Below are 13,860 nucleotides of genomic sequence, written 5' to 3' on the forward strand. Positions count from 1 at the left end.
AGAGGGCGTCGGAGGCAGGGCTCCTCTCTCTGCTGGAGCTGTTTGCTCAGAACCAGGTCCTGAGGAATGTGAGTGAAGGTTCCATGGACTCAGAGGGAGGCTGCTGTCTCTCCTTCCCTCTCCCTCCCTCTCTCTCTCTCCCTCCTCCCCATCTCCCTCCCTTCTGTGCACCTATGTCCCTCGGTGTCACCTTCTGACGTTTCCAATGCCTCTCTCCCTGTAGCTTACTATTATGGCAAGAGAAAGAAGATCGTTAAGCCCCCAATCGGGGAAAGTACGGTTGAAAGCGGACACCCCAAGCCCGCCAGACGCAGGAAACGGCGAAAATCCATTTTTGTGCAGAAGAAACGGAGGTCGTCGACCGTGGACTTCGTGGCAGGCTCCGGGGAGGTAGGGTCTCCTTAAAAGCTTCAACCTCTGATGGGGAAGCGGGGCCCTGGCTTTGAACCCAGGCCGAGGCTGAAGTTCGAGCCCGAAGGGTTAGACAGTGAACTACCAGGACCCCTCCTTGTTTGTCGAACATTGAACGTTGCAGCGTCTCTGGCTGCGAAGGGGCTGCAGTTGGCACCGCGGTTGGGGTCGTGGCCTCTTTGGGCAGATCTCACCAAGGGCTTCGTGCGGGCTCCCGGGCGGGAAGGAACAGGCCCCTGCGTCCCAGCGCATCCTCCGTCTTCCTAGGAAAGCGAAGAGGAGGACGCAGATGCCATGGACGATGACACCGGGAGTGAGGAGACGGGCTCGGAGCTCCGGGACGACCAGACGGACACGTCCTCGGCCGAGGTGCCCCCTGCCCGGCCCCGCAGGGCTGTCACCCTGAGAAGCGGCTCCGAGCCCGAGCGCCACGTGCCCGTGGAGAGGACGCGGAGGGGCCGGAGGGCGCAGGCTGCGCCCGGCACCGAGGGGGCCCCCGGGGGCCCGACAGCCAGCCAGGAGGCGGCGGAGGTAAAGCCTGGGCCACCCGAGCTGGCCCTGTGCTGCCCCAGTGGGGACCCCTGTTTAGGAGAAGCGCAGGCAGCCGCTCCAGCCTAGCTCTGAAGTTGGGCCCAGAGGTCTTGCCCACTGCGCCTCCCATGGAGCGGGAGCGGGAGCCTCCGGATGGGGGGGCGGGGGGGTGGTGTGTGCTGCTTTTTCTGCAAGGTTTTCAGACCTGATTCCAGTCGAGGTTTCGTTGAGGTCTAGGCTTTCCCTTCGTAGGAGACCTTGTGATGCTGTAACACAGGCAGTCGGGGCACCGGGTTCCCCCGAGCCCACGTGTGACACGCTCGGCTGGAAGGTGGGTGGCCCGCGAACGGGGGCAGAGGGCCTCTCGCGCATGCGCTGGCTCCTGCCCCCGCTCTGCATCAGAGGTGCCTCGCGCTGGGCCGGCTTCAGAGCCCCTGAACGTGGGGGGGCACCTGCGCCATCACCCGTGCCGCCTTATTTTTAACTTTTACCCCTAAAAGCACACAATTCGTTGGAGTAAAGCCATAACCCAGATGAGTCGCTAAGAGTGTCCCTGGACCCCGGCCGCCTTGGCGCCTGTGCGGGTGCCTGGTGAGGAGGCCGAGTGCCGTCCAGGAAGCCTGGCAGGGCCCAGAGAGGATCCCGCCGTCGGGAAAGGGACAAAACGACCTCCTGCTTCCCTCCCCTCTGCAGGAGACGAAGCAAGAGGAGGAGGAGAGACTGGTCCTGGAGAGCAACCCGTTGGAGTGGACGGTGACAGACGTGGTGAGGTTCATCAAGCTGACGGACTGTGCGCCCTTGGCCAAAATATTTCAGGAGCAGGTACAGTGGTTCTGTTCTCAGCCTCCCGACCGTCTGGGCCAGCTGGCCTCCTGGGTCTTGGCTGTGGCAGGGGAGGGGGTTCCGGGTCACCGGGGAGGGCCAGCGGGGGAGGAGAAGACCTGGACTCCAGACAGGGTCCCCACGGACATCCCCTTGGGGGATCTTTGCTGTCCAGCAGAGATGGGAGCTCTGGTCTCTACCGGGCCTCGGCACATACCCCTAGTAGGCGGTGGTGGCAACGGGGGCAGGGTGTCTCACACAGCCTGGCCAGGCTGGAGCTCAGGGCTCCTCCCTCGGCCCTTACCGGCCTAAGTGGGGTGGCCCTTTGCCCTGCAGTGGAGCAGTCAGCATTAGAAAGGTTTTGTCTCCCTAGCTACCCGTCCAGTAGAGAGCAGGCTTCCGTTGGGCCTCTTTTCCTTCACGACAATGGCATTTCTGGGCTGCCAGTGTGTTTGGCAATAAAAATCATAGACTGGCAAACAAATAAAGCCAAAGAGCTGGCCAGCACGTTGTAGGCTGGTTCCCACAGCCCCTGGCTGGTCCGCCTTCTTTCTGCCTTCGGCGTCTTCCTGTGCTGGTCTTCCAACCGCCAGGCTCTTCCTTCTCTGGAGAAGGAGGAAAGGTCTGTCCGCTTGACCTTCACAGAGGCAGGCGCCCTCGGGCCATCGTGTGCGCCCTCATGCCGCTTTCCTGACGGCTTCCTTGCTTCATTTCTTTCTCTGTAAATTACTTTAAAGCCTGGGTGTTAGGTTCCGTGTTCAATGGTGGATAAATGCGGAAACAGTTGATACAATCTATTTCTTCAAAATGTTAACCTAGCAAGTAAAATGACTATAAATATGCTAACGCATAAGAAATACTCTGATGCACCATAAAAAAGGAGGGGTTTTATTTACATTTTTCCTTAAATTCATGTGAAAACAAGTCGCCGCTCTAAACAGTCCCCTTGCCCGCTTCTCACCGGGCCCCCCACACACAGTTGACGTGGAAGCCTGTGACTTGCTCTGCCCCGTTTGCTCAGTTTGCTGCTCTCTTGCATCGTTTTACAAGACTTTGTCTCTTACTGCTTGTGCAAAGCAAATGAATGTGGTTCCCGGCTCTCCCGGGGAGAGCAGCGCTTAGCCTTCCAAGCCGTCATCCTCTGCTGACCCCCTTCTGTAGACGCGGGCAAGGGCACTGAACAAGGGAGTGGTGGCTCAGCTCGTTGTGCAGCGGCAGCAACTCCTTAATCCCTGTTTTTAACATCTTGGGAAGTTTCACGCCTTCCCAAGCTAAGGCGTCTGAGCAGGGGGAACCCTACCGACACCTGACAACTTTCTAGAATCAACAAGGAGCATCTTTGCACGTCGCTTGAAAACTTGACCCTACCTACCTGCTTACTTAACTCTTGTGGGGGGAAAAATAGGTCGAATTTAATCAATAGTTGCCTTGTTTCTGTTTCATCTTAAGTTCCAGGTTAGGCCATTTCAGCTGTTGTAGTAAACGGCTCTTACCGGTGGGGCTGCCTGAAGTCCTCAGGCACTTGCGGGGGTTTTGGTTCAATCAGACTTTCAGTTCCTGATTTGTCCTGTCACCTTTGGGCCCAAGTGCCACAGCTCAGATTTGGTGAGGTCTCCAGTGGGTCCCTCCAGGTTTCATGTGAGTTTTTAGGGGACCTGGGAGGGGCTAGGGGGTCCATGCGCCAGCACGCGGGAGAAGGGCGATGTGCAGAATCTCGGCCTCGCGCAGTCCCTCCCTGGATTCCAAGCTGTGAATTCAGAGACTTTTTATCATCACCAGGAGCATTTACAAAAATTACGAACTTCCCGTTACCAGAATATATGCCTTTTAATTCTGACATGTTAGAGCAACTGCTTAAAAAAAAACCAGGCTCTGTAATTTCATGCTGCAAACGTGTACATTATACAGGAATACGCTGCATGTCTGTAAAAAGCACGAGACTCTTAAGTAAGAATTTTCCTATTTATTCACCTTTCAGGAATCAGAGCCATACAATTAGCGAACTACCCAAATTAGTGGTTTACTTCTAATAAAGAAATTTCAGGGTAGTTGCAGGTTTAACCGACGTTTAGACTCTTTGCTTTAACGAATCCGACAGGTGGCATCCCACTTTGGCCAGTGACCTCTCTTGGGGAGGCTCAGCCTTGCTCTCTCCTGATAAATGTGCTGACCTCCCGCCTCGTACCTTCCCCGCCTGCCTCTTCATTCATTCGGATTCACTGCAGCCAGTATTAGGTTGAGACACTCCAGTCTGACGAAGTCACTTACCCGCTTATAGTCTTTCTGTGACTTCTTACTGCACACCCTGGAATAGGTTCTGCCTTCCCTAAGGGGCCATCTCGGTTCCGTCTTCAGTGTCCCCCATGTTCCTTGAATTCCATGCTCTCCTGAGCCGCTTGTGTTCTGTAAGGCTGTCCTCACTTTAATGCCTCCCGCTGGTCCCTGAGGTCTGAGTTCAGGCATCACCTCATCTCAGAAGCCTTCCTTGGCTTCCTCGAACCCAAGTTCCCTGTATCAGAGGGTCCGTTTGTCTGCCTCCCTTAAGGTTCCTAGAGTCTCCAGGGTGGGAGTCTTTGTTTTGTTCAATTTGATGTCTTCAGAGGCCTTCAGGGTGGCCCAGTGCTTAGTAGGAGCTCTATGTGTGTTTGTTGAGTGAATAAGTGACTGAGAGCCTCCACCTAAATGTGGCGCCTGCATAGGGCGACTGTCTTTACTGAAATTGTCTATGGAGAGCTATTCAAATATTTTAGGGCTGATTTTCAATTGTGATTAATCCGTGTGTCCAAGGATTAGCCATCCTGACCGGCGTGGGTGTGAAGAGTAGAGCTACCATTTTCCCCCCAAAGTTTGCTTTCAGAAAACCACTGCTGTCGCTTTGTGATCTAGGTTAGACCAGCCGGCTCTGCTGGCCTCTGCTCTCTCTGTCTACTGTGGATCCGGTATATGTGGATTTGGCTCTGAAAGTGGAGTCGGCTAGGAGGCCCCAGGCCAGGGGGATGTGCATATTTGCGCCATGGCCTTGTAGGTGGCACGTGAAAAGAAACTGGAAAACCATATGTAAAAGCATGATAGAGAAAGGGGGGTGTGTAATTAGAGCCCCTGGAATTTTTTATGAGTTTATCTCCCACTTTCAGGGTGTCCTCCGAGCTGCTCTGCTCACTTTGTGGTTTGATGAGGTTGAGTCTGAGTCTCGGGTGAGAAACGGCTTAGAGTTGCACACAGCACAGCCCAGGCCTGTCCGTGGTTTAAGAGTAATACCTTGCACTTGCACTGATACTTTTTAAAGTTAATTCTAAATTTTTATTGCTACGGAGGTATTGGAGGATAACAGTGTATCAAGGTGGTTTTGAAACTGATCCTGCGATAAAGATGCTTCCCCTCAGCACTGGTCTTCCCGCAGGAACAGTTATGCCCATTTTGGTTTTTTGCTTTAGATGCTTTCACGACAGCGAAACACTAAGTTGAAGAAAATGAGCTGCTTATGTGAAACTCATTGATCTGTGATATCTGAGATACATGCCCGTGTCAGTGGCGTGGCTGCTGTCTCTGAGACTCTCAGAGCCCCCGTCGGTGGTGGGGGAGGCTGTTTCTCCACGTGGTGGAGTCTGGGGTGCCTGCCGATTTCAGCTTCCGCTCCTGTTCCACCCCCAGCCTTTATTGTCACCTCGGGCCTGCAGCCTCTTGGAGCCTCGTTTGTTTCCTTGGAACACAAGGGCCTTCTGGGCGAAGGGGGAGCGGGGTTGCTGGGACACTCGGTAACCACTCAAACCACGTCTCGGTAAATGCACCCGATTCTTACGGGAGGCAAGTGGGGCAGGAGACGAAGCAGCCCCAGTGGGCGATCATAAAGCTCTGGGGTGAGCCTTTGTGCTCTGCTTTCTCCTGCGAATGCAGCCTGAGTCTCGGAGTGACTATCCCAGTGTCGTGCGGGGGCCCCGTGTGTGGACGGAGGGGAGCTGAACAAGCCCGCACAGGAAGCAGACTGCACGGTCCTTGTTCGGGGGACTCAGGTTGTAAATGGAGGCGTGTGTGTGTGTGTGTGTGTGTGTGTGTGTGTGTGTGTGTGTGTGAGAAAGAGCGAGAGAGAGAGCACGTGCATGCACGCACAGCACACTGCACACGTGTTCAGTCCGTGTGTCCTCCATGGAGGGATGTGCTGTGTGCTTGGCATCTTCTGCCCCTTCTGATAGGGAACTGTCAGCTCATGCTCAGCTAAGTCAGGGCAGCGCAGGGGGAGGAAAGGAGAGCCCAGGCGGGAGGGGCCGGGGGGCCTCCCTGGGAGAGGCCGTGGGCTTCGGGGAGCCTTGCCGCCACGGCTCAGCTCACGCGATCCAGCTCTTCGTCCCCTCCAGCTCCAGCTGGTGAGTTTCCCCGAAGCCAAAATGCTTTTAGTGGAAAGACGTCACTAACCAACAGCCTGGACAGCTGTCATGCCAGGTCCCACTCTCGGCCGGCGCTCTCCAGGCTCAGAGGGGACGAGGGCCACCCCGGTGCTGGGGCGAAGCCCGCCGTGGCCCACGTGTCCCCGTGCGCGCTGTCCCCGCGTTGGCTCTAACGGGCTCTGTGTTCCCTCAGGACATCGACGGGCAGGCGCTCCTCTTGCTGACCCTCCCCACGGTGCAGGAGTGCATGGAGCTGAAGCTGGGCCCCGCCGTCAAGCTGTGCCACCAGATCGAGAGGGTCAGAGTGGCCTTCTACGCCCAGTACGCCAACTGACGCCCCGCTGCTGCTCGGGGACGCCGTGTCTCAGGAGGTCTCCAGGACTGAAACGGCCCTTTCCCCGGACGTGAGGCGGCTGCCTCAGAGCGTCCCCACAAGGCGAGACGCGCGAGCCACCCCCCCCGCCCCGCCCCGTCCCCCAGCCGGCTCCAAGTCTCCAAAGCCCCCAGCCCCCCACAATGGCCCCTGGAGGCTGTGAACAAAGCGCGCATCCTGAGAGGCTCCCACCACCAAGCGGACAGCTGCCTGGAACGCGCCTTCCTGAACCAAGACCCGGTTTCTTTGGAAACTGAGATGCAGGTGATGTCTTTTCAGTTGTGACCCAGGAGGCAGCCTCGTGGGTGGTTTTGCTAGAATTGTTCACAGATGTTTCTTTCAGGTGTGGCTGTCACCACGGTTTGATCTGGTGGCAGCTCGTTGCTCCCACAGCCCAAGGTGTTGTTGCAGGATGGCAGTTGGCACAGGAAGGCCACTGCCTGTTTGGGCGTGGAGGGAGGCAGTGTCACTCCAGGGACAGCTCCCTGGGTGGTGGCGTCCAGAACGTCTGCCCAGAGGTGTCCTTTATGGAACCTCCGAGATCTCAAGCTCTGATTTAACTGCGACCAGTTTTGGGGGGGGGTGGCTCTCCTTTAGTCTCTTGGGCCTGTTGAGTTGTAAATTGAAGGCAGAGCTTCATTCCGGAGGCACGAGTGGGAAGGGACCCAAGGGAAGCTGTTTACACCAGCCCATCTCCTTCGAGGGGTCCCTGCAGGGGACAGCTGTCCCCTTGTCCCCATCCTGCTCGTGCTGTCAGGGATGAGTCGGAGCGGCCAAAGTGGGAAAGCTGAGGACGGCGGCCGTGTGATTCCTGCGGCTCACGCTGGCTTCGAGGTTGAGTGGGACGTTTCTCAGGCAGTTTTCATCAAGTCCCTTCAGCCACTTGCAGAGACACCGATGGCTCTGGGAACCGGCAGGCCTTTGTGTCTGAGGACACGTCTGGGGACACCTCTGGGGACACCCGGCAGGGATCCAGGATGTTCTTTCAAACCCAAGCAGCCAACTGCATTCTATGGGCTAGTTGCTCAGATGTTTTTTAAACTTAGCCGAGGAAGCGCAGCCTCCACGCTGTCCAGCGTGGGCGGGAAAAGTGGGGCCACACACCCTTCCCTGCTTTTTGACATGATTACTTTGCCCTTTTCTCTTTGATGAGAATCTCAGCATCCCCATTAATGCAATCCTGGCCGGCTAGTGAGCGGCTCACGCTCCTGCGACATCAGAGCCTGGTTGTGTCCCATCTCGAGAAGCTCGGTCGCTCGTGCTGAGCTTTGTCGATGCTCTGTGGCTGTGAGAGATGAGACGGGAGGGACGCACACTTGGCAGCTGAGGCCGGGGTCTCCCCGTGGCCGACCCGACAGGCTTAAATGCTGGGCACATGGCCCTGCCTGGGCACCTCTGCGGGGCACCAGCGTCCTGTCCTGGGCCGACAGGAAGGCCCGTGGGGATTCAGGCCTGGCCTGTGGTCTGATTTCTCTTCTAAGCCCAAGTTCCCCCCACCCCCGGGGTCCCCCACCCCTGCCTTCTCAGCCACATGCTTTTGGCCTTAAACGCCCAGTCCCGTGGCGCTCAGCTCTGCCAAGCAGTTGGAAAGGTCGTCCTCTTCACGGTCTGGCATCGTCCCGCCGCCGATTCCTTCGTGATCCCTCACTGTGGCCTTTTCAGGCTGAGCTGTCCCCGTGGCACCTGGGACGTCGGGACGGGGATGAAGGGCTGTGGGGGCTGCAGCCCGATGTCCATTCAGAATGAGGGTCACCTCCTCGTGCCCTTTGCGGTGGCGGCCCGAGAAGGAGGAGGTGCCTCACAGAAGTGAGGGGATCTTGGGGGCTGGAGGCTTCCTCTTCCCGGGGCACCAGGTGCCCGGGACTTGCCGTACCCTCAGCCCCTTTGGGGGACCAGCCCTGTCCCCTCTCGCGCTCAGCACACGCCTGGCGGGGAGCCGGCTGCAGCCGAGGCAGAGGAGAGAGGCCCGGCTCTGGCCGAGGTCCTAAGGGTGCGTCTGGGAGCCGGGAAGCATTTTAGGGCCAAGAAGATGCTTTTGCTCCGAGTGTCGCCAGCGTCCTCCCACTCAGGTTCTTTGGACGTTTCCGTGCTGGAGGCCACGTGCCTCCAGATGAGCGGGAATTCGGTGACACGAGTGTCGGGTGGCGTTCATTTCTCGGGAGGGTTCAGCCCTCACCAGCTTCTGTTTTAGAAAAGGGCCAGTTCTCAAGGGGCGTCCTCCTGCCGTTGCTGCTCTGTCTGTCTCTTCCGCGCGGCACGGCCCCGAGCCGCATGGTTCTTGGTGGAAACCCTCCAGCCAGCGATGCCTCCCTTTGTCCCCATCTCCGCCTGTCTCTCTGACAACCCTTGGGGACCAGGGTCCTCTCCTCTGTGCACCTGCCTGGGCCCCGCAAACACCGTGCGCTCCTTACCTCCTGGAACTGGCCGGGAAGCGCGTCTCCCCCTCGCGGCCACGAGGACGGACGGACAGACGGACGCTGCCGTCCGCACACTGTGTGTCGCTGGAAAAGCAGACGGTCCGTCACTCCATCCCGCCAGAAAACGAATGGAGCTTATGTTAGTGTGACCTCTGACCTCTTGACTGCCTTTGTCCCATGTGAAGAAACTATCCCAGCCCCAAAAATACAAACCTAAAAAGAGCAGGGCGATGACCGCCATCACAGAAGGACTTCTTTGCTTCAACAAAAATGACAAGAGCGAAAAGCCAAGCTCCTTCACTGCGGAGTTGCGTAGCGTGGCGAACTCTGCGTCTCACCATCGCATTTCAGATGAGGTTCGTGTGATCAAAGTCTGACCCCCTCGACGTGTTGGAGCCGAACGGCTCGTAGGTTTGCTTTGCCTTATTTGATCATATTTGAAAGCTGATTTCCTGGGTTTGCTTTGGTTTGTTCCTCGATAAATTAAAGTGACTCTGACCTTTAACACTGCCCCCCCACCCCGCCACCCGCCCCTCTCTCCCGTCCCTGGACGGTTGCTTTTGATCAGCCTTTGAAGACGGGTCTCCGTTTCCTTTATTTGTGTCATAGAATTTGGAGTGTTGGTATCAGGCGAGTTCTGAGATCTTCCTTTTATCTTAAACCAAGTGTCCCTTTCTGAGGGCTGTTCTCCCTTTGGGGACTGTAGGGGGTCTCATACTGTTTTGATAGGACGCCTGTTTAGATTTCTTTCTGTAGATAGAACTATAAAGGCAGTAGTGTTAACGTCTTCGTGGTTTGAGCATCATTGTTGCTTTTGGTTCGGATGGTGAATCTAGCCCACAAGTCCTACCCTCCTCCCGTCCTTAGGAAGCTGTGACGCCGTGTGCAATTATTTGAATGAAGGGGAAATAGTAAATTAAAGTGTGTGTAGTGTGAAGGAAAAGAAAACTGTTGGGGAGACAGACGTGCTGCCGGTGTCTGCGGAGCAGTAACTAGCAGGGGAAGGGAAGGCTCGCCGAGCAGTGATGACGGTGCCCTGACTCTCTCTGCTGTTGAAGAGGTTTCTGGAGCTTGCTTTCCACTCGGTTGAATTTTTAAGTTGGTTGGCTCGGTAGCTTTTATCGCCAGAGCTCATTTACGTGTGTCCCGAACACAGTGGGATCACATCCAGTTGGGCTGTTTATCGGAGCCACTCAAATCACCTAAAAATTCCAAGCCCTGACCCGTGGTGCCGCCTTGGGCATCTCTGGTTTAGATGCGCGATGACAACGCAGTCTCCTGAGCTGCACCTTCTCCATCTGCTGGGTTTTGTGGTGAAGGGCTAGGGTTTGGTGCCGGTGGGCATTCCTGCAGGTGGAGCCTGTAGCACCAGGCAGAGCGGGGCTTCGGGTGGACCAAAGAGATGCGTCAGAGGGGCGTGCAGGCATTCGCTGAAAACCACCTGAGGGTGGGAAGTTGGAGACAGAAGGTTTTCAGTGACAGAAAACATAACCCTTTCATTAGTTGTTCAGAATGGGAGCTAGCATGAGATCGAGAAGCGTGAACTACCCTTCGTCGTGAGAGTCCAAAGCCCCTTCACCGTTTTGCATATTCCGGTTTGAATAGTTTGTATTGGAATTTGATGCAGCGCTTGTGTATGTTTTGGTGCATCCAAGGGGAAAATTGGTGTTTTTACTTTCGGGACTTGCAGGACCCAAGGGCATGTCATTGGTTTGCTGTCAGATTGTATTCTGTATATATGTTTTCATGTAAATAAACGAAAATCTATATCAGAGTTATATTTTAATTTTTATTCTAAATGATAAAAACCCTTTTTACTTGACAAAAGTTGTAAGCCACGTTGTTAATAAAGTAAAAATAAATTCTATGGTGGCGGTTGTGTCTTTGTGTGGAAGGTCATTACATTTTACTTACTTTTGTCTTTTTAGGGCTGCACCCGCAGCGTATGGCGGTTCCCAGGCTAGGGGTCAAACCGGAGCTACAGCTGCTGGCCTGCGCCACAGTCACAGCAACAATGCTGGATCCTCAACCCACTGAGCAAAGCCAGGGATCGGACCCGCAGCCTCGTGGTTCCTATTCGGATTCGTTTCCCCTGAGCCAAGACGGGCGCTCCTATTACATTTTATTTTTAAGGTTGGCACTGAGATTATTAGTGTTTCCCGCCATGCACCAAAGCAAGTGTTTGTAGGGTTGTAATAATCATGGCTCTCAAAATCCTTTGTTACCTTTCAATTTCAAGGTCACCTGCCAGCTCTGGAACTTGCTTATTCTTTTTATTAAAGCGTTATATCCTCACGTGCTCACCCTAGCCTTCCCATTTCCCATTTTACCTGAGTTGTTTTATGATTACCTGGTGTCGTGTAGAAACACTACCTTATGTCTATGGCAGCGATAACCAAATAGCCGTGTTTCCACTTTTTCGTTGTCCTTGAGGTGTCGCAAGTGGGCTGTGGGCACCCAGGTTGGAAGAGGAAGGGAGGCCTCAGCGCCCATTGCGGGGTCTCGGCCCCAGGGACCTGCTCCTTCCCCTCCCCTCGCAGCATTGCCTGGGGATCGAAGTAAGGTGGGGCGGGGGCAGAGGCACCGGGGGAAATGAGATGGAGAGATGCTGCGCCAGTTCTTCCAGTCGAAGACAATCTCAGGCATCCCACGCGAAACCCTCCTGCTTGCTGGCCATCAATTCTGCATACAGGGTGTTCGGCTTTGTTTTTCATTGTGGGCCTTTGCTCTTAGGAAAGACAGCAACAAAACGAAGCCCGAGCAAGAGGCAGACCAAAGTGGGGAGCGTGCTGTTCATTTCGTCAGAATGTCCCAGAAGCGGAGTTCCCGTTCTGGTGCAGTGGAAACGAATCCGACTAGGAACCGTGAGGTTGTGGGTTCGATCCCTGGCCTCGCTCAGTGGGTTAAGGATCCAGCGTTGCCGTGGCTGCGGTGTACAGCTCAGATTTGTCCCCTAGCCTGGGAACCTCCATATGCAGCGGGTGTGGCCCTAAAACAAGACAAAAAGACAAAAAAAAAAAAAAAAATCTCAGAAGCATCGAGGTCAGGATTATATGGCCGAGTGCATGGGGTCGTTGTATTTCTATTTGGGATGAAGGTCTTCGGTGACAGATTTAAAGTCTGAGTGTATAATCAGGTGAAAGCCAAGCGCATCTCTGGATGAGAACTTCTAAATCGAATGAATCAAGGCCTAAATATGTATATATATATTTCTCTCCGCATTGCTACCAAAAGCCCGTTTCTGATTCTGCGTCCAGCAAGGCTGTTGATGACGTTCAGTTCCCTGGAAGCCGCCCCCCCCTTTGTACTGGCTTCTGGCGCTGCTGCTGTTTTTTTTCCAGGTCTGGGACAGCATCCTGCTTAAGGGAGGTGCAAAGACCTTGGGCGACTTCAGGGCAAAGGCTGGCCCTTGAATTGGTGGGGTGACCATACTGCATCAGGGCGATGGGTGGGCCACAAAGATTGACTTGAGGAGGATTTCATCAGGGTGATGTCAGCCCGTACGTCCCTTTCGTGTCACGTGTCCTGGGCAGCGTGGGCTCCAGCCCACGCCCACGCTTCCTCTGGTGTTCTGGCACCATCCCGCCCTCCCACCCAGGCTGGGAACTTGCTTTGTCATGGTTACTGCTGGGGGGTAAGGAGGGTTACACTGGGAGTTTGGGATTAACAGACACCACTGTTATATATGAAATAGATGAACCAGGACCTACTGTACACGGGGACTGCTGTCAATATTGTGTTGTAACCCCTGTGGGGACGGAATCTGGAAGAGAACAGATGTAGGTCTACACATAACTGAACCGCTTTGCTGTATATCTGAAGCTAACACAACATTGTCAATCAACCATACTCCCAGAAAAAGTAGGGAGTTCCTGCTGTGGCTCAGCAGGTTAAGAACCGGGCTAGTATCCATGAAGATGCAGGCTCCATCCCGGGCCTCGCTCCGTGGGTTAAGGATCCCGCGTTGCCATAAGTGTGGTGTACGTCGTAGATGCGGCTCGGATCTGGTGTGGCTGTGGCTGTGGTGTAAGCCCTCAGCTTCGATTCAACCCCTAGCTTGGGAACTTCCATAGGCCGCAAACAGAAACAACAAAATAAAGGGAGAATTAAATGGAAAGAAAGAAATCTGTTTCAAAATAAATGAGGAACAGCTACTGCCGTCTTCGGCTGCAGGTGTTTGGAGTGGGAGGCGTGTGACCGTCGTGGAGAGAGACCAGGATGGAGACAGCACCGATCGGAGGCTAAGTACCAGCTGTACTTTTCAAACAACCCAAGGTTCAAAGACTTGTTCTGCCTGCCAAGTACGGAGCACACCACCTTCGTTTTCGTTTCTGTGGAAGGTAGAGAGGAAAACAGCCAGCCAGGGCCTATGGGAGGACCGGAAATGGTGCGAGATTCTAGGCGGCGAGTCTGGACCACCGCAGGCGAACCGGGTCCCCAGATTGACTCAGCACCATCGAATCCTGGGCCCTGGACCACGGACCCACTGGAATGTCTCGGCCACCACAACCCACCTCTGTTATGCCCACCTCAGTGGGAACCTCGGAAACCCAGTCCCCACCCAGTCGAACCCTTGAAGCCTGGGGCTCCTCCCACCATGATTGGATGTGAATGAAATAACACACCATGGGGGCAGGATCGCGTTTCTGGGAACCACAGTTGACCAGAAAGTCTGGGTGATGCAAGCTGACCTTCAAGATGGGGTCTCCTGAGAGCCAGTTTGGATGCAGGAAGGAGGTGGGGGCAGAGGCGGCAGGAACCTGGTCGCTCAGTGAGGCCTGGGGCGGGGCGGGGGGGCAGTTCCCCGCCCCAGGAAACCATCTTTCTTCCCTTAAAGAGGCCAACCTTAGAACAACACATCCCCTGCGTGTGCCTCTCCGCCTCTTCTGCCTCCATCTCCATGTGCCCCCTGTTCCTGCTGCCC

At 55.3% G+C, this 13,860-nt stretch overlaps 1 protein-coding gene across 7 annotated transcripts in view; it reads left to right on the forward strand.

Moving 5' to 3' along the window:
• Positions 1-10,803, forward strand: part of SFMBT2 (Scm like with four mbt domains 2) — a 193,387-nt gene extending 182,584 nt beyond the window's left edge. For all 7 annotated transcript variants that reach the window (XM_021065007.2, XM_021065006.2, XM_084980991.1 and 4 more), the window contains 4 exons: positions 224-390; positions 679-942; positions 1,636-1,764; positions 6,340-10,803. In XM_021065007.2, coding sequence (XP_020920666.2) covers positions 224-390; positions 679-942; positions 1,636-1,764; positions 6,340-6,480 — 701 coding nt within the window. In that variant the 3' untranslated portion in view covers positions 6,481-10,803. The remainder of the gene's footprint in view (positions 1-223; positions 391-678; positions 943-1,635; positions 1,765-6,339) is intronic.
• Positions 10,804-13,860: the final 3,057 nt, after the last annotated feature.

Source organism: Sus scrofa, chromosome 10 (genome assembly GCF_054392235.1).
Source record: "Sus scrofa isolate SSC_HxYL_T2T_F1_AM1 chromosome 10, Sscrofa_HxYL_maternal_Yorkshire_Landrace_v2.0, whole genome shotgun sequence".
Lineage (NCBI taxonomy): Eukaryota > Metazoa > Chordata > Mammalia > Artiodactyla > Suidae > Sus > Sus scrofa.